At 49.6% G+C, this 25,459-nt stretch overlaps 9 protein-coding genes across 9 annotated transcripts; 4 read left to right on the top strand and 5 right to left on the bottom strand.

Annotated features, from left to right (window-relative positions):
• Positions 1-810: 810 nt before the first annotated feature.
• Positions 811-2,291, top strand: BO79DRAFT_265808 (O-methyltransferase; the record flags this gene model as incomplete). The annotated part of the gene is made up of 3 exons (XM_025686909.1): positions 811-1,053; positions 1,120-1,689; positions 1,761-2,291. The coding sequence occupies 3 exons, from the start codon at positions 811-813 to the stop codon at positions 2,289-2,291; spliced, it is 1,344 nt and encodes a 447-aa protein (XP_025539380.1).
• Positions 2,292-2,815: 524 nt separating this feature from the next.
• Positions 2,816-4,137, top strand: BO79DRAFT_255207 (dioxygenase; the record flags this gene model as incomplete). Its single annotated transcript, XM_025686118.1, has 3 exons — positions 2,816-3,006; positions 3,059-3,332; positions 3,382-4,137. 3 exons carry the CDS (start codon positions 2,816-2,818, stop codon positions 4,135-4,137), a joined length of 1,221 nt encoding a protein of 406 aa, XP_025539379.1.
• A 557-nt stretch (positions 4,138-4,694) lies between these two features.
• BO79DRAFT_265800 (Clavaminate synthase-like protein) lies at positions 4,695-5,789 on the bottom strand (the record flags this gene model as incomplete). Its single annotated transcript, XM_025686908.1, has 1 exon — positions 4,695-5,789. The coding sequence occupies exon 1, from the start codon at positions 5,640-5,642 to the stop codon at positions 4,695-4,697; it is 948 nt and encodes a 315-aa protein (XP_025539378.1). The 5' UTR covers positions 5,643-5,789.
• A 1,255-nt stretch (positions 5,790-7,044) lies between these two features.
• BO79DRAFT_237767 (uncharacterized protein) lies at positions 7,045-8,441 on the bottom strand (the record flags this gene model as incomplete). Its single annotated transcript, XM_025684736.1, has 5 exons — positions 7,045-7,471; positions 7,531-7,919; positions 7,975-8,082; positions 8,140-8,159; positions 8,237-8,441. The coding sequence occupies 5 exons, from the start codon at positions 8,439-8,441 to the stop codon at positions 7,045-7,047; spliced, it is 1,149 nt and encodes a 382-aa protein (XP_025539377.1).
• Positions 8,442-9,516: 1,075 nt separating this feature from the next.
• On the top strand, positions 9,517-11,874 carry BO79DRAFT_195073 (monooxygenase). Its single transcript, XM_025681105.1, has 6 exons — positions 9,517-9,577; positions 9,642-10,030; positions 10,092-10,339; positions 10,390-10,538; positions 10,606-10,940; positions 10,996-11,874. The coding sequence occupies exons 1-6, from the start codon at positions 9,568-9,570 to the stop codon at positions 11,860-11,862; spliced, it is 1,998 nt and encodes a 665-aa protein (XP_025539376.1). The 5' UTR covers positions 9,517-9,567; the 3' UTR covers positions 11,863-11,874.
• A 2,733-nt stretch (positions 11,875-14,607) lies between these two features.
• Positions 14,608-15,530, bottom strand: BO79DRAFT_245471 (uncharacterized protein). Its single transcript, XM_025685469.1, has 2 exons — positions 15,061-15,530; positions 14,608-14,994 (listed from the first exon to the last, which is right to left on the bottom strand). The coding sequence occupies exons 1-2, from the start codon at positions 15,381-15,383 to the stop codon at positions 14,640-14,642; spliced, it is 678 nt and encodes a 225-aa protein (XP_025539375.1). The 5' UTR covers positions 15,384-15,530; the 3' UTR covers positions 14,608-14,639.
• A 631-nt stretch (positions 15,531-16,161) lies between these two features.
• On the bottom strand, positions 16,162-21,163 carry BO79DRAFT_195069 (polyketide synthase; the record flags this gene model as incomplete). Its single annotated transcript, XM_025681104.1, has 6 exons — positions 16,162-18,696; positions 18,752-18,952; positions 19,017-19,853; positions 19,905-20,471; positions 20,524-20,809; positions 20,874-21,163. The coding sequence occupies 6 exons, from the start codon at positions 21,161-21,163 to the stop codon at positions 16,162-16,164; spliced, it is 4,716 nt and encodes a 1,571-aa protein (XP_025539374.1).
• A 1,327-nt stretch (positions 21,164-22,490) lies between these two features.
• Positions 22,491-23,647, bottom strand: BO79DRAFT_148014 (MIP transporter; the record flags this gene model as incomplete). Its single annotated transcript, XM_025678529.1, has 4 exons — positions 22,491-22,559; positions 22,616-22,686; positions 22,759-23,316; positions 23,383-23,647. The coding sequence occupies 4 exons, from the start codon at positions 23,645-23,647 to the stop codon at positions 22,491-22,493; spliced, it is 963 nt and encodes a 320-aa protein (XP_025539373.1).
• A 750-nt stretch (positions 23,648-24,397) lies between these two features.
• Positions 24,398-25,165, top strand: BO79DRAFT_148090 (putative isochorismatase family hydrolase; the record flags this gene model as incomplete). The annotated part of the gene is made up of 3 exons (XM_025678531.1): positions 24,398-24,460; positions 24,511-24,779; positions 24,868-25,165. 3 exons carry the CDS (start codon positions 24,398-24,400, stop codon positions 25,163-25,165), a joined length of 630 nt encoding a protein of 209 aa, XP_025539372.1.
• Between the last annotated feature and the right edge of the window lie 294 nt (positions 25,166-25,459).

The raw sequence follows: 25,459 nt of genomic DNA, 5'->3' as shown, positions 1-25,459 counted from the left end.
TGGGTTAATGAATTATTGGAGGACATGGCGTATTATTGATTTATGGAAAGATGAGTAAAAATATCACACCAATAGAAGGATGAAGTCTGGGTAGTAACAAGACTACTTCGTAATCAAGAATCACTATCTAGATGCGAAGGAATGCTCTTTCGAAGCATACACCCTTCGGGCCAACTTCAGCAGCATGATGTGCCGCCGTAAAAAGCGGGATTAATCTTTGCCATGCGCAGAGCACGCTTCCATAGGTCCCACGCTGGTTCTAGAAGCTTTGTGTTCATGTCAGTTGTGCGTGATCAATGTGAGCTTCAGGGGCTTAACAAGAGATCATGCTGCGCCAGAGTGGTATCACCGACATGCATACCAAATGCGGAATGCAGATCAGTGGTTCTTTCAACCACGTCGCAGGAGAGGGTTAGAGAGTTCAGGGCGTGCACGGACCGCATCGGGTTCTTGGGTGGGTCATACGAGCCGCTTAGCTGGGTCGCAATTTTTGTACCCTTTACTTAGGATATTTTGGCATATGATGCAGTTTAAACGAGGTGGATCACGAACGAGGTCGGCTTTCACAATGAATCTTAGCGATGTGCTTTCTCGAATTGGAAAGTGGCTTTGGTTCACAGCCTGAGGGTTCCAGCGGTACTGATGCAATGTCAAGCGCATCACTTCCTGTTTGAGTGTGTTGACCGTTTGCAAAACAAAGGGAGGATTGCAGTGAATGATAGCTATAAAGGCTGCACCTTGTCATAATGCTCTCTGGAATTCTGGACCGAAGGAAATCACTCGCAGTCTCCTCCCTGATACTATTTCAATATGGCTCCGTCGAAGCAGGGCATTGAGGCCCTTGGCTCTACTATCGCTGATCTCTCGAAGTCTCTCGCCAATCAGCTAGAGGCATTGAACCAGCCAGAACCATCATTCGCGATCGATTCTCCAGCATCCTTGCCCCAAAGTACAGAGATCCAAGGCACTCGGCTGAAGCTCTTGGAAACGCTGGAAACTCTTCACCACCTTGTTGTCGGCCCGAGTGACTTCTGGTTTCAGCAAAGCATGTTTGTAGGTATACAGAATAGCAAGCACCTTTGTCTTTCAGGATACTCCAAACATACTAACGCATCTTAGCTTAACCATGCACTCCTCGCCTTCGATGTGTTCAATAACTTCAACTTCTGGGACGCCGTCCCTCTCAATGGCTCAGCCAGCTACGCCGACATTGCAAAGTCAACCAACTTGCCCGAGCAAATTGTGCGACGAATCCTCAGATTAGCATTCACAATCTTCGTTTTCGCAGAGGAAGCCCCTGGCTCTGACCGAGTAGTGCACACGGCGGCTTCAGCGCACATTGTGCGTTCCCCGTTCGTTAAGTCATATCTCGAACATAATATGGAGGATGTCCGACCGGCTGCTACTGTGGGAGTAGATGCTTTGAAGAAGTGGTTTGTTGGTCAATCCGAGCCTCCCGAGGATGTTGCAGCCTGCGCAATTGCACTGGCGACATATGATGGCCATCAGATTGGTAGAGATCTGTGGTATCTTCTCGATAACTCTGAGCGACCCGGTCAGCCAAAAGGGTTCCGAGCGAAGCGCTTTGCAGAGGCGATGCAGGGGCTTCGAATGACGAGTGGAGTTATGACTGAGTCTGTCTTGAAGCAGTTCGACTGGGGTAGCTTGGATGAGGCAACCGTTGTTGATGTGAGTTTTCCCCTTCCCGCTACTCTCAAGTGGATAGATAATACTAGGGCCTTTATACTGATGTGACCTAGCTTGGAGGATCAGCTGGGCATATCAGCGTCATTCTTGCTGAAAATTATCCGAAACTCAATCTCGTTGTGCAGGACCTCGCCTCGGTGCAGTCTGCCTTCGACGAAAACGTTAACTCCACTCCCTATGGTTCGCGCATCAAATTCCAGACTCATGACTTCTTCCAACCCCAGGTTCTCCCCGCAGACGTGTTTCTGCTCAAGTCAGTTTTTCATGACTGGTCCGACAAATATGTGTCACAAATTGTTCGTAATCTGCTTGGCGTCCTAAAGCCAGGAAACCATTTGGTGGTTTTTGATTTCGTCATGCCGGAGGACTATGACGAGGAAATAGGAGCGAAGCCTCCATTGCCAGTAAGGAAGTTGGTTGCATCGATGGACATGCAGATGTTTGTTGGCTGCAACTCCAAGGAGCGGAAGGTGAAGGACTGGAGCGATGTTATTAAGCGAGCCGACAGCCGGTTTGAACTGAAAGAGGTTCATGTACCTCGAGGATCGCCCTTGGGACTTCTTGACTTTGTGTTTCAGGGGTAGTTTGTATTTGGAGGGGTCGATATGAAATGGGTTCCGGAACGTGTTCGATTGTTAGGTTAGTGGACGTTGTGAATAGAACCGAACGCTTCATTCGTTGAAATTCAAAATCCAGGTGCAAATGGAAGACCAAAGGCCAGCCAAGTTTTGTTTATCCACCTGAACTGGGAGCGTAGCGTAATCGCCCATAGGGTCATATGCTCAGTTTTTATTTTTGAAATACACCAAGGAAACCAAGCTTCGAGCCTATAGAGGTGTGATTGGTTCGTAGCCCGGATCTCACCGGCAAAATGGGACGCCTGAAACCAGCCCGAGGAGGCTTAAGCGCCAGCTCCTGCAGCTACGCCTTGATAACAAGATTACCACCTGATATTGCACATATATCCTATCCTGTATCCAGATATTCATTCTTTCCAGGAAGTAGATTGGGCGGACTGCGGGAAGCGGCTATGCGGATGAGGCCCTGCCCCAGCTTCTTCCTTAGACCCGCACAGTACCTAACTAGGAGAAGAGCATTTACAACAACAATGACATCGAAAAGAAAATATACCTGGACCTTCAGTGCGCCATCCACATCAACAGCAGCACCTGAGAGTGCGAACAAAAAGACCCATTGGGTGAGAGATGAAAGTCAAACCGAGGAAGTCAAGGGCTTTCGGAATCCATGGGAGAGTTCGCGCGACTTCACCTTCCCGGAAATATTCAAATCTATGATCAGGTACGCACTCTTTCTTTGGTTCAGCATTTGAGGGGCTGACAAAGTTTTGCAGACACAAGTTCTTCTCAGGAAACAGCCAGAAGCCTGACACCACTCTATCGACCGTACCTGTAACAAAGCCAACATTTCTCCCAGCTGCCACATGCCCCGACTTGCTGCGTGCAACATGGCTAGGTCACGCCTGCTACTTCGTTGAGTTCCCGAGTGGTCTACGCGTTCTCTTTGATCCCGTGTTCGAAGATCGTTGTTCGCCGTTTTCCTGGATGGGACACAAACGATTTACGCCTACACCGTGCGATATATCTGACATTCCGATCATTGATTGTGTAGGTCTTGACACCCACGTTCTGTTTGCGATGAATGCCTGACATATAGGTCGTGAAGGTTGTGATTAGCCACTCTCACTATGACCATCTTTCGTACCCGACAGTTCTTGAAATTCAGAAACATCACCCATCAGTCAAATTCTGCGTACCTAAGGGCCTTAAAACGTGGTTTGAGGACTGTGGCATAGATAATGTCATTGAGCTAGATTGGTGGGAGAATATCAATCTCGAGTTGACCACCACGACCGACGATGACACTTCAGACTCCACTTCAATCCCACCACCCAACGATACCTCAGCCACAGCAACAATCTCCTGTCTCCCCTGTCAACATACATCCGCGCGCACCCCCTTCGACAAAGCAACGACATTATGGGCCTCCTGGTCCGTTTCCTCTGGTGGAAAGTCGGTCTACTTCGCAGGTGACACAGGCTATCGCGTTGTTCCACGCCTCCCGAAGGATGTTGATGATTGGGTCCCGGAATACGCCGATCTACCAGTATGTCCAGCATTCAAGGAGATCGGAGAGTTCGTTGGACCGTTCGATCTTGGACTCATTCCGATCGGAGCATATAGACCACGACACGTCCTGAGCACTGTTCATTCAAATCCCTATGATTCTGTGGAAATACTCAAAGATACGAGATGTAAGAAAGCTATTGGGATCCATTGGGGGACTTGGGCTGTTGCCGAGGAGGATGTAATGGAACCGCCACGACTGTTGAAGGATGCGCTGGTCAAGAGCGGTCTACCAGAACAAGGAGTGTTTGATGTGTGTGGCATTGGTGAGAGTAGGGAGTTTTGAGATGAGAATATCCGGAGTGGTGTTGTACTTTTTGATTTTACCGTCTAAGCCTTATACATATATATTAGCCGCTTGATTATGACATTAAGAAGGATTGGAAGACTGAGTCCATCTTTGTGTCAGACGATTTAGGCAAGTGCTACCCGCAAATACTGGGATATATCATAATCAGCTTGTCGACCGCATGATATGGTGCAATATATGGTAACTCTTTATAAATGGGTTTATCTAAGCGGCGTTTGTACCGCTAATATTTATCCTTGGAGAGAATAACATAAGGATGCATCCAGTCTTCGGACTGGAGATCTGTAGTACAATTCATTTCTTTTGACTATTTTTGTATTCTATTTGATTTATCCTCGTTCCCTTCGCAAGTAAATGTTGCCTGCTCTTGCACTTAAGAAACTTCAAGATGCCCTTACCAACTCGGTACTGTAGCAAAGCTGATCACGCACGCTCGTGGACGTTGAACAGCGGAAGCAGCGGCACAACTTGTTGACGAATATATCGAGTAAGCACATTCCTAACCTTCCTGTCCGAGACTTAGGCCGCCCTTTCTAAGAGCCCGCCGTGCCACCCTGACCAACTGAAGGGAACGGCATTGCATTCCATCGCACTCGACGCAAATGCCTAGCAGGATCCTTGATGGCATCCCGCCCATGGAGCCACTTATAGTTGTCCAGTATGACAATTGACTGTTCGGGTAAGTCTGTCCCTGTCAGGTGTAACATGGACTGAGGACTTTTTGCCAGCTCATTCAACGCATCCTTCAGCTCCGCATATGCTGCCGCAGCCCTGGGGTTCATGGGCTCTATCAGGTCTTCCCGGAACCTCACTACCAGCGATTTATCCATCTTGTCCAATCCAAGGATGCTCCCCATTATGTGCTGTTTATCAGGATGTTTAGAAAATTCAGGAGGAATTTTGATTTTGAACTCCGGTTCGAATAGAGCTTTCTGTACAGCCGGGGACAGGTGATGTGCGAGCTTGGCAATCGTCATGAGGGACAGGGTACCACCACCGTAGCGATCAGGCTGCAGAACTTGAAGCGCAAAGTATTTCGGGGGTGCGCTCTCGTAGCTACAGTCAGTGTGCCACTGGAACTCATGCATGGTTTCTGATTGTGCGAGAGGAACTCGTGTCTGCAGGCCAGCAGAGCTAGGGCGAACATCCCAAAACCAGCCTCGGGATGCGCTGTGGCGTGTAGGAGGCCCATGTCCGTGATGAGCGCAAAGGTTAAGTATTATGCGCTCCAGGTATTGGCTGTCGTCATCGGGAAACTGGAGGCGTATCTTCAGAATGCCGCTGGTTCGAAGATGATGGTGGATGTCCCCGACATGGGAACGACGCTGGGAGTCGAGCATCTCACGAGCCGTCACGGAAGGTATGCTTGGCGTGACTTTGGCTGCGAATTCACGACATAGTGGACGATTTTCGGGAAGATGTCGCGTGGAGCCACACCTTCTAGCTCTCAAACTATCGACTGCAACTTTGATCCTTTTCATTGGGGCCAGATTCAGCTTCGTACGACACGAGAAGAGTCGAGAACAGTCAGATAAGAGTTAGAAGAGTGTCAGAAGAGAGTCTGAAGATGGTCGGAGGATGGTGAGAGGATGGTGAGAGGATGGTGAGAGGATGGTGAGGGGATGGTGAGAGGATGGTCAGAGAAGGGTCAGAGAAGGGTCAGAGAAGAGTTAGATATAGCGCACAAGAACGTATCGTGATATACCTCGCCTGGTATAAATCGATGTCAGCCTGTAGGAACTGAATCGCAAAGCCTTCCCGAGGTAGTGTCTGCGCTACGATATTGTGCCTCGAAATGGGTGACTGTGAATAATGCTGAAAGGGAAGGCTCGTGTTACATTCTACAAGAAGCAACTTCGAGAGTTAGTAGGGTCTGGTTGAGTGGCTGACACACTTTGCAGCCGACAACTGAGCACACCCCAGACTTGTTGAATAGTGTGATTATGGGAAGCAATATGTGGAGAAATTGTGTGTGTCCGATCGCAGTCATCAAGGCAAGGGTTGAGGCACCTGTCTGCCTTGGACCATTTCACGAGACCCTAGCGCTAATCAGCAGCAAGTCGGAACAGTGTATCTCTTGATAGATGTCCCTTTATCCGGAGAATGAACTGAGTGTTACCACGTATAGGTGGAGTCAGAATCATCAGTAAATTAAGGGCCAGGTGCCTCGCCGGAATGAAAAAGAGAAATTGGACTATACGTTTTCAGAACCATGCTGCCAAACATTACCGCCTGCTTCTACGCCAGCGATCTTTCCTGTTGAGGGAGGGAGGTTGGTTTGCCCGGGATGATGAAGAAGGATCCGAGGCCATTAGGGATGTTGTTTTGGGGGGTTAGGGTGTGATTCAGAGGATCGAGACAGGATAGAAGTAATGGTTTATTCAGTGGTTAACGGAAGAGGTTTTTTTGGCTTTCGAATGTATCAACTCGAGATAGGGTACCTCGTAACCGTTGAAATATATTTCATGCATCGCGAGGTAGTATTTCCCTGTTGCACTCGGTTGCGTCGACAATTGGTTTGCTGAAGATTCCAGCTACCCTATGAATTTCATAATCTAAGTTTCCGCATGGCACAGATTAAATTTGTACCTGTAAAAAAAAGGGGCGCCGAGGGGGAGGAACTAACGATGAGGCGTGTGGCTCAGCCTTACCCGCTCACTCCGGCGTACCTCTATTTCGCCAAAGACCTTAAATGGTTTTCCACTGCGACTGCAAAGCTCCGAGATATGACAGGTTCCATTAACTGTTATGGCTCATAGTCTCAAATAATGTGAGTAACTCTATTCTCTAAGTATGTCGCAAGTATATTTCCATATCCAATTCTAAATATAACCAAATTTCCTTGAAACTCCTAACTCTAATACCGCGCTAAGCAAGCCCGGATCAATTCCGACCGTCAGCTTGTGCTCTATGGAGACTCGTCTGAGACTCCGACTTTCCCGAATTTCTCAGGGCATCATGGTCATGATCTTCATCGCCAATTTTAGACCAGATTGTATCTGTGCCCTTCAGCCACGGCCTCATAGGATGTGAGCGCAATGCATCAGACTGCCCTGAGCGATGTGGTTGCTCCGAGTCCTCGTATGATGGCTCGCTGGGCTTGGAGCCAAAGCCGAGAGATTGCTTCACACTACGCGGCAGTCCTGATTCGATGATGAGTTTCGACAGGCAGGGTACACTGAGAATGAAGAAACCGCAGGTCATTTCTCCGCAGGCCCAGAATAGTAGTGGGCCGATGAGGTACATGGTATCGGTTGTGTTGGCGAAGGCGACGGTGTGGGAGAGGCGGAAGCATGCGGCGACGGAGGCGCTGGTAGAGGATGATGTTAGTTGGATTTCATTGTCAAGTAATGAATTTGAAAAACGCACAGTATACCGACGCCGAAAATGATTGAGACTCCGATTTTCTTTTGCCAGTTCATTTGGAGACGCCAGATAATTCGCTGTGGGAGAAAGAACATGGTGATATCTGAGGCGACCTGGACGCTGGCAGAGGTGAGCATCACGTCCGGAAGGGAGTAGCATTTGCTTGGAAGATAGAACTTCCAGATAGCTTCGTGGGGCCTGCATTGCATGTTTAATAATAGGATGCACAGCACACCCCATACACACTGCAGTGTTATCACGGAGACACATCCCCACCAGAAGGCGTTCCTTGTGCGGTTGAGAGGGACGAAGATCCTGCACCAATCTAGTAGGATTGCAGTCTTGATGAGAGGCAGGACGGCCGAGTAACAGCATCCGTAGATGAGAATCAACTGGTAAATTAATGGTCAACTGCAATGCTGTTTCCCTGCAGGCGGGTCAACGTACATAAAGAGGCCTTATGAGGTCTTTGTTGTGTAGATTCCACGTATGAACGTAATACCCTGGGGTGTAGATCAAGGCATACCCTGCGTAAGCTGTACCCCAATAGGCGCCCTAGATGGAACATTAGATTAAGTACAAGCTAGTAAAGGAACCAGTGTCAAGCAATACATATGCACCAATCATCAGCACTATTGGAACAGGGGATTTTGGTTAGTCTCGCTCTTTCAGTGAGCAATAGAAGGTGAAGTGTGAAAGCATCACTCACCTTCCTCGATACCAACCCTTCTATCCAACCATAATCGAGCAAAGATTCGCAAGAGAAAGCATATTGTGAGTACAACCGTACAGAAAGTCGTTACCACCCAAGCCAGCGTATTGCTATTCGGTGGGTTGTCAAAATTTGCGGTAACACCGGACGGAGCTGCCAGAGCTGGCTCATCGAGGAGAGTCGCCAGTGCTTCTGGTGACATCTCGCGCAAGACAGGTTGTCAACAATGGCACAACTTCAGACATGTTCGAAATCCGAGAGAAAACTTAATGGTTGTGGGGTGTCGAGGCTTCAAATGTCACTGCGCATAAATCCACGCATGAACTGTTTGATCGTCAGTGTGATAGGCCCAATTTTTGCGATTATGGACCGCTCAGGGGGTGCCGCAACTTGGTGCCTGCTGCTAATGCAAGGCGCACACACACCATTCGCCTGGGCCGTGGACTGATTTTGACGATGCCCTTTTTCGGGATGGTCGCGCTTAGCGCACTTGGTAGCTACGTTATTTTAGGGCGATATAGGATGTATGCTGTATACTGCATGAAGGCTGGAGGGTACGGAGTACGTTAGATTTTCACGAACGAGTAATCTAGCCCAGATGCCTTGCTCAGAGTTTGAATAAGATACTCAATGTTGCGTACCGGCTGGTCGTGTGAATGACTTGGCCTGTTGATCACGGCCTCTCAGTTTGCGGCACACGACGCCCTGTGGAGATGAAAGGATCACAGCTTGTCGCTTTCTGGAATAGTGACAGGAACGGCGTGACACTTAATCTAATAGAGTAGGTGCAGTGGGACACCAGGATAAGCGATGGGCTCGCCTTGCACCGGAACCCTGCCGCTGTGGAGCCGACTAAACTGCGACTAGAGCATAGACGACTAAGAAAAGAGTCCGCTGTCGTTGGCAGGACGCTAACATACCGGAAACGGGCCGTCGAGACCACAGACTCGCAGTAATAGTTTGACAGGTCCCAGGTGGCTTGGATCCTTTCTGACAGCCTCGTTTTTGACTGCGCAAGCCGTCCGAAATGACCCTGTTGAACCCCGACCTTCGCTAACTGGAAGGAGTGATGGCTGCATTGGCCCCTTGTCCCTGTCATATCTCTTCTGTTTTCTATTATGTGTAGATTAGCTTGATCAGGACTTTACCGATATTCATCCGCCACTCTGTGGCTTCGTCGAAAGTCTCCTTGTTCTATCCTAGTTAAACTCCCACGCCGTTGGGCCGTCTCCACTTTCCATGCAGCATGTCATTCCATAAATGCTCTCGGTCCCCGCGGGGTTCCCAGTCTTGTGCGACAGTCCATTCCCTGCCACCCCAACGAAGTCATGACCCTTAGTGAGTCTTGAGATATAAAACCCCAACTCTATGGCGCACAGGACTAACAGCACGGTTGTCTCAGACCGCACAGCACAGCCTCCCGTTCGGGATGAGTACCCACAGCGTGCGGACTTGCGCCGCATGATGAACCAAAACCCTCTCCCGACTCTGCCCCTTGATCTGATCGATCCGTCGGCCATGGTTGGTGACGAGGCAACAATCCAAGCACGCGGCGTGTTAGACACTTTGAATAATGCATTGGCCACTGGCGATATGAAAGCCTTGGAAGGTTGCTTCTATGCAGACCAAGCATACTGGAAGGATCAATTGGCTCTGACATGGCACCTGCGCACATTCAGCGCTCCTCGTACTATTGCTGCAAGTCTGCTGGAGACAGCAAATCTAAGGAATGTTTTCGGTGGTGTTGAGGTTGACGGAGCTGCCGTGTTTCTTCCGGCCACACCGGTTCTGGTAGGAGTCTATCTGGTTCACTTATATGCGACAAGCACTGACCATGTATCTCCTCGTTCAGCAATTCATCGATTGTCCGCTCGTTTTTAAGACACAATCGCCTTCGGGTCTCTGTCGCGGTAAGATGTTGCTACTGCCTGTTGTAAATGACGAGCAAATGATCGCCTGGAAGATCTGGATCTTGAGCACTAGACTCGAGAGCTTGGATGTGCAACCAGAGGATGAAAACCTACTACAGCTCCCCGGGAGGAAACTGAATGAATCAATGGATTTCGAAACCGATGTTTTTATTATCGGTGCAGGAAATGCGTAAGACTCGGTTCCTGGCAGCTTTTTGAATATTCGCTAAACATATTTAGCGGAGTCGCTCTCTCCGCACGTCTGAAGGCGCTGGGAGTTGAGAGCGTTATAGTCGACCGCAACCCTTGCCCTGGTGACAATTGGGCCCTTCGATATGACTGCATGCAGTTCCACATCCCCACAGCATTCTGTGAGCTTCCGTATATGTGTTAGTCATCTCCGATCACTTCTCCTTACTTGATTCATATACAAGAGCAATGCGTTAACCCAAGCAGGCTATGACAAAGAGCTTCAGACTCCTCACCTCCTTACGCGCCAGGACCTGGCTTCACAGGTCCGTCGTTATGTGGAGACATTTAGTTTGAATACTATCCACTCCGTCAAAGTCCTGTCGACAGAGTACGATGAGGTGGCTAAAAAGTGGCATGTTACTTTTGCGTCACCTGCTGGTCAGCGCAGGGCTACTTCAAAGCACCTCGTCATGGCAACGGGCATTGGGTCTCAAAAGCCTAACATGCCACAAATCGCAGAGCCTAAACTGTACAAGGGCATCAATGTTCACTCGGCCGAGTACAAGAATGCCAAGCTACTGCGAGAGCAGGGAGCAAAGGTATGTCTGTTTCAAAAATCCCGAAGAGACTCCCAAGCGACGCTAACCGTACAAGTCTGTAATGGTTATTGGCTCTGCAAATACAGCATTCGATGTACTTTCCGACTGCCACAAAGCGGGTCTTGATGCGACAATGGTCGTTAGGTCCCCTACTTATATTGTGCCGCTCGAGTATGTCTGTGATAAGAACAGTCTCGGTGCGTATGATGGTGGCGTCGATGCGGCCGATAAACTTATACTATCGCTGCCTGCAGTCGTGGACGGACAGCTAGCCCGTGGTTTGTTTGCCATGCTCGCTGCGAACGAACCGCAGCGATACGCTGCACTTGAAGCAGCTGGCTTCCCCGTCCTAGATAGCCGAAACCCAGACTGCGCATTGATGCATAATCTGCTCGAGCGTGCCGGCGGACATTATGTGGATGTCGGTGGCACAAAACTGATCGAGGAGAGAAGGGTTAACGTAAAAGCGGGGGTCGAACCTGTGGCTTATACGAAATCAGGTCTTCGGTTCTCCGACGGTAGTTGTATTGATGCGGATGCTATTGTTTGGTGTACTGGTTTCTCCGATTCCAACATTGTAACAACAGCCACGGAGATTCTTGGTGGGGAGTCGAGCACCAATGAGTCGGCTGGTGAAGCTGAACCTCCTGGGAGCGAGAAACGGATCCTCGGACCTCGAGACATTGCCTCGCGCTTGGATGCGACCTGGGGTCTTGATGATGAGGGAGAAATCCGTGGTATGTGGAAGCGACACTTGAATCTTGACAACATCTGGATTATGGGAGGTTACACGCAGCAGCACCGATGGCATTCACGCACTCTCGCGCTGCAGATCAAAGCAGCCTTGGAAGGACTTCTTCCACCAGCTTATCGGCATACCCCCACGCTGGAACCTGAGGGAAACACGAAGGCCTCCTTGTGACTTGTTGCCAACTTCATTCAAATAGTAATGGAAATCCTTTCCCAATGCTCTGATATTAAAGCGATGTTCACGTCTTTCGAGACATACATATATTCGCTTCATTCTATTTATCCTATATTCATGACTAAATTCTCTCTATGCTGTAGGTACTCTAAAGTCGAGAGACTGAGATGTTGCTGTCTTTATCCAAAGCCACTGCCGACATACTCAATGCAAGAGCCTTTATTACACCATATTTCTAGGTTTTATGCAAACCCAGGTCCACTAGTGCACGTATTGAACTACTCTTTATCCTGGTACTGATTGGGCGTCTAAGGATTCACTTCCCTGTCTTCTCAATTTTACCCGAGCACTGAGTTATGCGCGCCATATTTGTCATCCATACATGGCCCATCGGCTACGCGCTGAACGTCCATATCCTTTCGTTCCTGATGCTGTCTCCTTCCTTGTTCATACCTCGTGTTTACAACGCATCCATCCCGTCACTTAAGCCATAGAAGCATAGCCCGCGAAAATGCTTTGTTACGACTATTCCCTTCAGACATTTGAGGAACCGGAAGTCACACTTCCATTAGGTATCTACAGTAGGCAATATTCCAGCATATAGTAGGACCAATGAGCTTATTTACCGAGACCTAGCACTAAGTAGTACCTAGCTTGAGCCCCCTCACCAGCCGCCAAAAATAAATCTAGTCTACCTTGGCTCCAGTAACTCGGCCCTGCTTCTTCGCCGAGGGAATTTGGAGATCTTACCTTCTGCGAGATATAGGATGTGTTTCTATTTCCTTACCGTAACTCAAGAGAAGCATTGCTGTGGGGCCGATGCATGTCCAGTGAGTGAGGACCGAGTGCGGGGAAGATGTACAGCAGGGCAGGTAAGGAGTAGCGGGTGTGTTAAATGATAGGCCTCGAGCTCTTACCCACCGCAGCGTTCTCGCGTCTATAAATTGGAGTGTAGTCGAACAATCAAATCAGGGCTTTAAGTTTAGCGCTGCTGCAACGCCTGGCAAGGTATCTTACAGCTCAGCCGCACGCAACTAGACGGGTAAGTGCAACATTATCAGTCCAATGCTGTTTACTTTTACTCCTGTCAGCCGCAGCTTGGAATGAGTGGAACTGTGCGTCTGCTCAACCAATCTGGACTGCTTTGGGGCCACCCATTTCTTCTCATACTAGCTATCACATTGTCTAGGCCTGTCCATGCATCTCTAGTTCGAACAATGCTGTCTTAATAACAACCTCCAGTCAAGCGCGCTCGCGCTGGATCATCAGCTATGTGAACCTATCAATTGGAAGTCACTTAACCTACGTGTGAATTATGATTAGAAGAGCAGGGGTTATTGATACATCCAGATTTCTGCTCCATCCAGAATCGTTATTGTAGCGCTTGATTTCAGGGAGTAGGAGATCGAGACCTCAATCCCATAGATGGACTAACGACCCTGGTGTCACTTATTGGATATCATGCCATGATAGTTGTTACAAGGTTTCTATGAATAGTCGCAGTGTTGCTCATTGTGCACCTCGGCCTCTGGACCAGAAACGAGATGCGTATGCGTTTGGCATCTCTCTCAGCACCCTGAGCGCTTCGGGGCATGTCATAGATGCAGCCATCAGGTATTTAAGGTGATGTTGGCCTCGCGAATATATACTTCTCGTCCATAATTCGAAAGAAAATCTTCTCAACCTCAATATCTTCTACTATACTTTACGCATAGAGATCAGTCCTACTCTTGTTCTCCAATCGCGTTTTTGGTCTGGCTTCATAGATCTACTTCCCCGTACAGATCTGACACCCCTTCTATAACTTGGGTTAATAGAACGAAGTTGTCAGTGTTACTATCTGTCAGTGTTCTCTTCCTTTACATTCTGTTTGTTTCGGCGAGACCTCATGTCCATCACTCCTTTTCATTCAGCATGTCTGTCTCCCAGTCATAGAGAAAAGCCCCGTTATGCACAGAAGGCCCCATCCTAACTAACACCCCCAAGACCCAAACATCAGCCATGCCCTTATTCAAGCGCCGTGACAGTAGCAGCAGCAGCAGCAGCGCTCATAGCGGCAAGTCTGTCAGCAGAGGCCGAACCCGTCGAGCTGACTCCGACTGCATTTACTGCAATGGTGCCGGTCTCCGCTGGAGATGGATTAACTGCCCGGATTGCAGAGGCTCACGCCGAAACCCAGCATACCCCGACCTTGTGTGCTCTGATTGTCGTGGAAGAGGGAAAGTCAGGAATGGACAGGAGCGTTGTGAATGTCTCCAGTGGTGAACATGTTATATTGGCTTTGCGAGAGTCGTTGAACGCCCTAGTAGTGGTCTCTGTATACCTGATTTACTTATGATTGATTGTTGATTATCTGGCTTAACCGTCTTTGGGTCTGTTTGTTTAGTATGATGTACCTTTGTGATATTCTGCTTATTACTCTACTATATAGCATGTTCCTATTTTCAGTTGTACGCTACCTACCATCCATTGCCATCTGAATAATGCGCACTATGCAGCAGTATTAGCTACACCCGTGGACGCAAAGAATCGCATCACTGCTTCATAATTGGATTTTCATCCATTCGGCAGATGTATCTCTAGAAGTACAACCATTGCCATCAATCTGAGCATAATTAGATAGGGAACAACTCATGCTCCCTAATTGGCTGTAGGAAATCAGAAACAGCATAAACCGAAGATCGCTACAAGGAAAATAAAAGAAAGTAAACGAATCAGAAAGAGGAAAAAAAGAAGAAGCTAGTTGCATTGATCCACATATGTACACGGCATAATTATTTCCCCATTGCTTTAGCCCGGTTCCCTTCTTCCTGTGCCGGGTCGACTTCGTGTCCCTCTTTGGGCTCTTCCCTCTCCGTCTCCCTTTCTTTTGCCCTCTTCTCCATTTGCTCCAGGAAGCTTGCCCAAAACCTTGGTTTCAGCTTTCTTTCCAGCCACTCTTGATCCTCCGGATGCTCCGCCATATAGTCAAGCTCACGTTTCGACAAAAACTGTGCTTTCCGTAGCCTCCGCCGCACTATATCCCGCATCGGCGGTATCTCACCACGGTCGGAAGGGCCTGGTGTAAACGGTACCTCCTTCAACTCGTCTTGAATATCTTTGCTCTGGAGAAGATCTGGCTTGGGTATGCTGCGATAGTGTTTCGTTAATCCACTGCTGATGAATGTTTTCCACAAGTAGGGAGAAGAAACATACAATTTCTCTCCATCCCACGTAAAACACTGGATTGGAACCTCCTCATCATTACCGTTCGGAGCAGTGCCATAGTCTAATAGGAAAAAGCAGACCCGGTTGTTGTAGCCAAACTCGTCGCCGTAGGAGTACCATCGTTGCAGGCCTGGTTCATATGGAAAATCCCAAACATGTTTGCAGGTTCGGTCGAGCATGGAGAGTAGCTTGTCACCGTATGGCTCACCATTGGCGATAAGATTGTCCGACGGAACGAGGTGAGTTAGTGTTTGCACAAGGACGCGCATGGGAGAGGGCGTAAGCTCTATGGGCGGATCGTCGAGGTCCATGGTTGGGTTTCAGTAGGGATAGGAAGAAATAGGGTATGAAGAGGTAGAATGAAAAGGGCGAATTCCTAATATAACTACAAATGTAGCAGATAATCACCGGCTTTTTGTTCTACAGCTGGGTGGGGGTGAGGTGATCATGATAATGCCCGGCGCTTAGAGATCTGTAAACTAATGCAAGCGGGGTTGGGAGGGTACAGTTGCCGAGACTGAGCATGCTACTACTATATTTATTCTTGGAAACTCGCTTTTGGATTACAGCCCACCCAGACCGCTCCACCGACCGCCCCAAGCGGCAGAACTCGATCGACCTCGCAAAGAAAAGTGCGGGTATAAGCGGATACCAGCGGATACATGTTTATACAGCTCCGGAAAAGAGACTGAAGATTCTGTTGGTTTTCGTACCGCCTTTGAGGGGACTGGCAGAATGGGTGGCTACATGGTCTCTACCTGGGTCTACCAGCCTATTTTACTCTGCTGTTGTGCTTCTCATCCATACGGATGCTTATTGATGCTGTTACCTCTGCTGTGGACTGCGTTACTAGTTTTCTTCGGCAAAGTCGTGTCTTTGTGAGCACAGCTGGGGGATTTCTGCTTGGATTGCATGTTTCTTCAAATTGTGTGAGGGTGAGGATAAGCAAAATATCATGTTTCAATTCATGTAATACTATGCTGAATTAAGAGGCTCATGAAGAGATACACGCTAATGCTTCTGACCAGGCAAGTGCTGGTGTACATCAAGCTTCCCAAAATAAATGTCCTACAGACGCCTTCTAAAACATCATAATAACCGAAGAAACCGCACCGCTTTGCCCTTCATAATCTGAGGTTTGGTGTACGACGGAGCTTCAGGCTCAGTGCTCGAAGCAGGTACTTTTGCAACACTACGGCTGGTACCCGTAGTAAGGAGCTCACACAATTCATGTCTCGGAAGCTCCTGGAATCGAAGTCCGGTGCATCCTCCTACAATCTGTCCATCGGACAAGAGATACACCTCGCCAATGTGTAATCCGCTTTCTGTCTCGGCCTCTTGCATGTGCACGTAGCTGGTATACTCCCGATCAGGTGACAGGTCAGCTGGGGCCCAGAGCTTCCACCAGCCTGTGCAGATGTATGATGTGTCCTCTGGAGCGTTGTCGTGTCCGTTGAGAGCGAAGCTGCCTAGTTGGATGAACGAGTCCATCCAGTACGGGCTGATGGTGAAGGTCTCACCGGTCGTGGGTCTGGGAAACTTGATTGTGGCCGTTGCTTCTCGGATTTCTTCGTGCATAGTGATTTCCCGGATGCATCGGTAGCAGGGACCGTACACAATGGGTTGAGAGAAGAGTCTATAAATCATGTTGTTGCGAAGATGATGAGCCGAGCCGGTGCGGGATGCTCGTTGCAGTGTATCACATTTGGCCTGAGTGTGATGGCTTCTGTCCTTCAAGCCTTGCTTTGTAGAATCGCTCGAGTTGAAGTAGACAGTACATCGGGCATGTCGTTGCTCGTCTGGGCTGGATGGGGTCCGCGTGGTACACACGACTTCCACGCAGTTGCTTCCCTTGCAGCGTTCGGCGTGGACCTTGAGAACAGGAAAGGGTTGATCCTGTCGCACGACGAGTGGCTGAATAATTTCCATGTTGGACACATTCATGGAAGGTACGTCGGTAACTGCTTCCATTGCTTTGAACGTGTAAGAGGCAGCTGTCAAAGCCATATCCGTGTAGACCGAGCTTGGACAGACGCCCTGGCTCAGCATGCTCTGGCCTTTGAGAGCAGAAATTAAGGTTTGTTGCGAGAGATCCGATGAAAATGTTACCACAGATCTGTTCTCGTCATGCACTTCTTTCTCTATATTGTGCAGGGTACTGCTAGAGAAAGTTTGCACCCTACTGGGTGCAATAGGTCTGCCTCCTGTCTTGAGTGCACCATTCTTCTGATATGAGATGCCAAAGTCCTTTAAATCGAAGGAATATGTGGGTAGGTCGAGAGGCTGGAGGTTGTTGGCATAGTCTGAGTGGAAAGCTCCCCAATTCATGTCTGATCCGATTGTATAAAGTTGAGTCAGTGCCTGTGAGATGACTTCCCAGTCATCCCGCTTAGGACTGAGGGAGAATAGCATGTGTTGCCCCGCGATCGATAGCTGGGATAGAGCCATGTCAGTGCAGACCGGAGTAGGGCCGATTTCAAGCCAGAGTCCTTTCCCTTTCTCGGTAAGTTTCATTTCGCAGGTTCGGACTGCCTCCTGGAACTTGACCGGCTCTCGGCTTTGACTTGCAAGGTAACCTGGTCCGAATATTCCAGCATCCTCAATAGCAGAACCCGTGAGTGTGGAAATAACTGGCATCCGTGGGGTATTGAACTGAATGGATGAGCACAGCTGACGGTACTCATCCAGTGTAGAGTCCATCTGTGGTGAGTGGAATCCGAATGGCACAGGGAGGAGTCGGGTGGGTGTCCCCGCCAGGTGGTCCTTGAGCAGGCAGAGCTGGTCATGCTCCCCGCTCACGACCGTTGAAGAGGGACCATTGAGACAGGATATTGTGCAACCAGCAAACTCTTCATATTGTAGCAGTATGTCTCGAATGGTTTTGGGATCGGATCCGATGGTAAGCATGCCGTGTGCGTCCCGAGCGCAGTCGCGCTGGATAAGCTGTGCTCTCGCTCCAACCAGATATAACGTGTCGGAGAGAGAGAGAACGCCTGCTACGCACAATGCTGCGTACTCACCCAAGCTATGTCCCATAACCATATCGGGTGTAATGCCCCAGGCCTGCCATGCATCAGCCAGTGCCAGTTCCAACGAGACCAGAGCGAGCTGGCTCTGGACGGGTGTCATGTCGCCTAGATCGAGATCGTTCCGTTCAATGAGATCTACAAACGGTCCGTATCCAAGCTGAGCGCAGATAGTGTTACATTCAAGCAGTCGTCGTTTGAAGGCAGGACATGTCCTGAAGAGCTGTCGCCCCATCGCCGGATATTGTCCCTCTTGACCAGTGAAAACAAATACCCGGCTTGGCGGATTGCCAACAAGATCCAGAGGCAGGGGGTCGGCGAGCTCCTTCTGCAGCATCTCCTTGAGCTGCTGGACATGACTCACTGAATATGCGCGACGGTACGCATAATGCACGCGTCGGGCAGTTGTCGTATATGCTACATCGGCCAGTCGCGCCTCGGGCTGTGCCTGCAAAAACTGTAGAAGTCGCTCTTGATTGCCTCTCAGGGACTTCACCGTCTGTCCGGACAGCGCCACTATATGGTTGTCGCGTTGGTCAGAGCCCTCATGAGGGATATCACAGGGATAGCTTTGAATAATTAATGCCTTATTGTCTCCCTGAAGTGATGCTTCGTTAGTTGATCACTCAAGCCAGTCGTTATAGTTGACTTACCGTGGCAATGGAGTCATTGACCAAAATGCGCTGCGTATTACCCCCCCGACGAGAGTGCAGGAACACCACTCCCGATTGAGGAACTTCAACTTTGCGATTGGCCAACTGTCGATTCGAAGCTGACTTGTTACCGAAATAAGACGGGATGAACCCCCATTCAAGCATGAGGACAGATTTGAGCACAGAAAGAATGCCAGTGGCCTGTTCCATGCCAGAAGTCAGCTGAACCCTGGTAAGGTCTGTAGAGAATTGCATCAGGACTTACTGCTCCTACATTGCCGACATTTTGCTTGACAGAGCCAATGCGCCTAGGCTCACTTCCTTTAGGCGTAAATGACTGGAGATTCACGATCGATTCAACTTGGTCCAGATTTTGCTCGTCATCGGCTCCAGCCACTTCTACATAGTCTAAATCCTCCGGATCAAGACGGGCTCGTCGCAGGACATCTTTCAATAGCCGTTGCTGACTCAACACGTTTGCATTAGGGTTGGAGCGGGGATGGCCTGTATGTCTAGAGGCTACAGCCGTGATAACACCCCGAATGCGATCATTGCCCTTGAGCGCGTCTGGCAGCCGTTTAAGTACAACCACACCCACTCCTTCCGAGCGAAAGTGCCCGTCCTCATTGGAGTTGTACGCCCGCTCGGACAAGCGATTACTGCCACCAACGACCGCAATGTCACACTCACCCCGACGTAGAGCATGGTACGCCATCTCCATAGGGGCTGTGCTCGAAGAAGAGGTTGTGTCAATGGTATATGAAGGGCCATCCCACATGAAGTAATCATTTAATCCACTAGCTCCCACAGTATCGCGAAGGTAGTGTGGCTCGTCTGTGGCCTGTCCAATGAAAGTACCCACGCGCCGGGAGTTGCCGCTATGAGGAGTATACCCGGCACTTTCAAGTGCCTCGTACGTAGCGAGGAGTAGCAGTCGCTTGCATGGGTTAATCTCCTTAGCCTCATCGGGAGACACGTTGAACAGGTTGGTGTCAAATAGCCCAGCCTGGTCGAGGAAGCAGCCCTGTACCACTTGACTGCTGTCCATGACACTCTTGGAACTGTTCACACCAGGTTTGACATCAATACGGTCTGCAGGTGCCTGGAGTAGTGTCAGCATAGAGAATTGCACCATCTCAGTAGATTAACTCACCCTTTTACAGATGCTCTGACCGTTCTCTAGTATCTTCCACAGATCATCCGGCGAGCCGACATCCGGAAGCCTGCATGACATTCCAACAATGACGACAGCGTTATCGTCAGCATTTAAGTACTCACCCAGGAAGGATTCGTCTATCAGTGAACCGCGCTGGTCGCTCGGTGCAACAGCCACCGTAGCATTGGATGTTCTCAGACCCGGAGGCAGTCCCCTCATCATCCTACTCCAGGAAACCCTATTTTGGAGCAGATCAACCATCATGAAATGCAGCAATCCGCGCAAGGAGGCAGTGGCATATGGCATGCCCGAATTCGGGGATACCACCGTAACGTTTCGCCGGACTCGAAGGTCTGGAACCTTCAAAGGCCCTAGAATATCTTCCCAGCTAGGTCTACTAAGATGGGGCGCATGGTATGCGGCGGCGATTGGCAGTTCCGACTTTGGAAGGTTGCTAATTGAGGAATGGCGCATAAGGAGGGAGAGTGTGGATGGAGGGCCACTGATCGTCACAGATGTATCAAGCTCGGAGCTTATATACGCCTGTTTATGTTCCGGAAGCTCCTTCACTGGGTCAATTATATATTGAGCAATGCTGTAGGTGAAGTTGACGTACATGTTCCTCATTAAAGAAAGAAATCACCCTCTCCAGCTCACCAGCCGAGGCCCGCTTCACTGAGACTGCCCAACTCTGGGTTGTAGCCTCAATGTAGCGAGATCGGCGGTCCACCTGGATTGCTAGGCGCAACGATAACACAACCATGAGCAAGGACAGAGGGAGCAACTCTGCTGGTGATGGGACAGTGGCCGCCAGAGCTGCCGGGAACAACCCAGTGCAGAGACCAACAATGTGCAACCTGGCGGTTTGGCCCCACAGGAGAGTTGGGTCCTCTTCTAGGTGTCTGTTTGATGTTAGCTATGAGGAGACATACTCCGCACTGATCAGTTACCCCTTGGTGCACTCACAGAATCAGACCCCCAAGCTGCGCTACGCAGAGCAGCACGGTGGATACAACGACATCATAATCCGTTCGCTGAGCGTATGCCTCAGCCATGGTATCCATTGAATCAAAGTCATCAATATTAGTGCTCTCAGTAGTCGATACATCAGATGACCGTGAGCGGACGAGACGGTCGACGGCAGTCAGGAAGTCGCGTAGACGATTGTATTGGGTTGCCTTCGCATATAACTCTTTGATACGGGTGCATGAATCACTGGTTTGGTCACCGAAGCAGAGGAGTCGTGGGTGGGCCATTTTTTGCACATCAGAGAGGGCAATGGTAAAACAATGCTGTGTGAAGGGATGTAAGAAGAGCTGAAGAGAGACTCAATACAAGATCATTAGACGCATGTGTCCAAAAATTGGCTGCGGGGCAATGCCTGTTCTATATATCTCCATTCAGTTGAACAGCTGTCTGCTGGCTGCAGATATGGCTACCGCCATTTTCAACTCTAATATTGGCAATGCAGAGGTTCTGCCGCCAGCGCATATGGTAGAAGAATAAGGTGCGCGAGCAGCCCTGTGCATTCAAGAGGTCCATGTGGGATCAACAAGCCTTCAGGTCACTGCACGGTAGATCGTTGGGGTTCATGCAAGTGGGCAGTCAGTCCCTTGGAGAGAGCGTATATTTTTCTGACTAGACAATATCCCAACGCTCGGGCCTGGATAGGTCACAGATCGACATATTGGGCGGTCGGACAATTTTGACGGTTACGTAGTTTGTCGGTCTCGAACAGACAGTACGTGGTGATCACCCGAAAGTAAATCTTGTCTTTATTCAAACTATCTTGTCCAGCGGTCTTCCTTTTCTTCTAAGTATCCGCCCGTCCGCGCAACCCAATCGATTCCACATGGAAAGCGCCCTCTATGCTTCTACACCCTTTCCTCGCCATAACAACTAGCAGTTGGGTCTACATTCGGAAGATGCCGTACGATAATTTTCGCGACCTGTAGATGCACAAGAAGCCAATCTGTCGTAGTTCCGAAAACCAGTTTCAAAAGCACTAGTGTTGAAGCCATTTTGATCGGCTCTATCAATTGTACTAAATCAAACGGAAATCATTTCCTTCCATTCGGCCATGTGCTACATCATCAGCTTCTCCCGGAGACTGACTGTGCATATTTGCTGGAAAACTGAAATGATCCGAGCTGCCTTTTTTCTTTCTCCCTAAGATGAAACTTTATGTGGACGGGTCGAACGGTGGCGCAGTTGAAACTCTCGGCTGAACACAGCTCATTTGTGGAGAGCTATGCCTTGATATGATACTATCACCAATAGTCCAGTCGGCAAGTGGTAAATCCTGACTTACAGTAAATCAATCCAGCCTCTGATCAACGCATTTTTGCTTTGCTGGCTACCGACAATTGAGCCTACTAAACTGAGCTAGTAACCTTAAGTGGCGTCAAAATTCCACCCACCAAAGCGCGGATGTAAGGACTTGATCCAAGTTTCATCACTATCGGACGCATTTCCTATTATCTCAAATCAGCGATTTGAACCGCGACGTTCAAGGTGATCTACCGATTTACTTAATCTTCGAGATAAGCGATCTTGTCGTGTCAACAGTAGGGTAATGCTTGGTCATGCTTTCCATGGTGGCACCAGGTAGTAAATTAGGCCGTGTCCGATAGCGGCAGCAAGAGGACCAACCTGCATGGCTAACTCAATATTCTTTCATAATAGACGCTCTCCAATTGCGCACTCACCCAGTGAATCCAATGGTACCCGGGAAAGGATGATCCCACATATACACCAAAGCATCTCGCCGGATTTAGTGCTGTACAAGCGGATTAGCTTCAGGATACTTCAATAGCTCAAGGTACTGTGAAGTCAATATGAGAAATCATACATGCACCCCCATAGCCCTCCCGCGTATACGAGGATCCCAAGCTCACGACCCCCAACACCATTCCCACTAGCCATGGGGACAACGCAGCCCCGTACACTCTAACTTGTCTGGGATCTAACCCAACACCGAATGACAGGAAGATCAGTATGAGGCAACAGATGAACTCCAGCACAAAAGCTTCTCGGACCGGCACTAGGGCGGTATCTACTACACACCCACCGACAGAATACAGTCCGGATCCGAACGCTGACTGTAGTATCCACCCGGCCAGAGCACCGCCGAGGATTTGGCCGGCGAGGTAGAGAACCATACGTGGCAAGGAGATAAGCCGCGCAAAAAAAGTGGCTAGCGTTATGGTCGGATTGAGATGGCTTCCACTGACGGCCGAGAAGGAGAAGATGAACAGGGTCAGTAGTGCCCAATTGGTAAAGGCACCGACAAGAGGACCGAGGAAGGCTGTTGTAGCAAAGATCCCAGCTGGTGTGGTGGGAGTCGGGGGAGCTACATTAGCGGGAGTAGCTGCCGACCACGCAGTAATGAAGGCTAGCATCATGGTTCCTGAGTCCATCATGGAGGGTTATCATCTTTCCCTACAGGTTGGATATCTGTCCGGGAGGGTGTTACCAACGCATTCCACCACAGCAAAACGCCAGAGGTTAAGGTCGGTGAAACCGCGCACATTAAAGGCATCTCGCGCACTCATCAACGGAGCAGCATCTGGCACTTTACGCAGATATTCGGCATTATCCGGATCGGCGCGATCGAGGACAATGCCCTGATTGCCGCCTATGCGGCCGACGAACGGCGGCACATGGGGCTTGCTTGATAGGTGTTGGACGTTGGCGCTAGGGTCAATGTCATTCTGGGAACGAAATAGTAGGCCTGCCATTGTCAATTGAGAATTTCACCATTCTTGCTGAGTTCGTGGGCTTCGGCCACGGAGTTGTCACTGCTGTGAATATATTGTAACTAAGGCGTTGCTTGGGTCAATTACATCACCGAGTCTGCGGCACACCCGGAGCCATGGTACGCACACCCGCCGAGAATCTCCGCGATCTCGTAACCCTGAATAATCTCGTAGTAAGTGCTTCAGTTTCAGAGCAGATTTTTTAGTGGGACAAATTCAGTGGCGATCAGTTGCTCCATGTTCCTGGTCAATCTGCAGCTGCTCATCGCTGCGCCTCCCCCGCCTCGGGATGAGCGATCTCGATCCGTCTCCGATCTCCAACCAATGCTTCAATAAAGTTAAAGCTGCATCTCGACAAGGTCACCTGGTCGGCAGGAACCGACAGCTTCATCTGATTAGCCTGATTGTCATAGTGTTGACCTCAAGCTCCATCTTGGGTTGTCCTTCTCCCCGGACTTCTAATGCTGAGGAATGATGAGCTAATCGGACGCACCGATCTGGCATTTGGTCCAGGCATCGCCTAGACAAGGTCTGTCTGTTACACAAAATATCGATGATGGGTGGTGACGTCGAAGAGGCGATTAGCTTTCCTACCAGCTTTCCCGATTCAACATTTATAGGCCGACACTGTCCGTCGCAAAATGAAGCGCGAACATTCTAGCTTCGATTATAGATACTTCAATTTCATCAATTCTTTCTGACATACCTCAATAAGTGCCATTGATACCCACCATGCCGGCCAAGTACACCCGACTTGACATTGACAAATGCATATTCCTCTTCGTGGACCACCAGGTATTTTGCCCTCTCAAAGTATGATTGTACCCGTACTGAACTCTTTCCAGTCAGGTCTCATCAATCTCGTCCGCGACTTCCAACAACATGAATTCCAGAGGAATGTAATGGCCCTTGCCAAAGTCGCTCAGTACTACAAGTCTCCCAGTGTGTTGACCACCTCGTTCGACACCGGTCCCAATGGACCCATTGTCAAGGAGATCACCGACTACCTCCCGGATGCGCCCCTGATCCGCCGTCCTGGACAGATTAATGCAATGGACAATGATGACTTTGTGAATGAGATCAAAAAGACCGGCCGAAAGCAGATTGTGATCAGGTTAGTCCAGCAGTTACTACACTACGCACACCGCTATCCACACGTGTATACCATCAAGCAAGTGCCACGCAAGAGCTAACCCGCATAGTGGCGTCCTGACTGAAATCTGCGTGGCGTTCCCCGCCCTCAGCCTCATCGAGCAAGGCTACGATGTGTTCGTGGTTACCGATGCCTCGGGCACATTTGCAGAACATACGCGCGAGGCAGCGCACAAGCGCATGGTAGCAGCAGGTTGTCAGCTGCTGAACTGGGCGGCTGTTGCCGGGGAGCTTCACCGCGATTGGCGGCGCGATATCGAGGGCTTTGGAGCTATCTGGACCGAGCATATTCCCGGATATTGGTGCGTGATGCAGAGTTACCAAGCAGCTCAGCAGGGCAAGGAGTAATCTTGACGTTTCCTATTCTACTTACGCAATGTTATGATGAAACTGGATGTATCTACCACTGCTTGATAGCCTCACTTAATTCCATACTGGTTTTCAGTTTATGCACCTAGCTGCATGCAGCCTTGCGAAGCACGAGTTGCCTTTCGGCTCACCTTGAATTCTTGCGCACGGCCCTCTTTGGTCCTCACGCCATTCATGTAGCTTAACGGTTAGCAACGTCCACTAGACCATGGAGGCTATGTATATGCGAAGCCATCTCCACCGCAACGCAGCCCAGCAACTAGTAACCCTGCA

The sequence above is a fragment of the Aspergillus costaricaensis genome (assembly GCF_003184835.1).
Source record: "Aspergillus costaricaensis CBS 115574 unplaced genomic scaffold BO79scaffold_16, whole genome shotgun sequence".
Lineage (NCBI taxonomy): Eukaryota > Fungi > Ascomycota > Eurotiomycetes > Eurotiales > Aspergillaceae > Aspergillus > Aspergillus costaricensis.
Note: the sequence above shows the minus strand (reverse complement) of the source record. Positions and strands in the feature narration are given on the sequence as shown.

Bases quoted from the DNA above. Each gene is read 5' to 3' on its own strand.
- BO79DRAFT_195073 (XM_025681105.1), top strand. The intron at 10,031-10,091 runs GTAGGAGTCTAT...CTCCTCGTTCAG, and splicing joins TTCCGGCCACACCGGTTCTG to CAATTCATCGATTGTCCGCT. The intron at 10,539-10,605 runs GTTAGTCATCTC...TAACCCAAGCAG, and splicing joins CTGTGAGCTTCCGTATATGT to GCTATGACAAAGAGCTTCAG.
- BO79DRAFT_245471 (XM_025685469.1), bottom strand. From the start codon at position 15,383: ATGGACCTCGACGATCCGCCCATAGAGCTTACGCCCTCTCCCATGCGC. The intron at 14,995-15,060 runs GTATGTTTCTTC...ACACTATCGCAG, and splicing joins ACGTGGGATGGAGAGAAATT to CATACCCAAGCCAGATCTTC.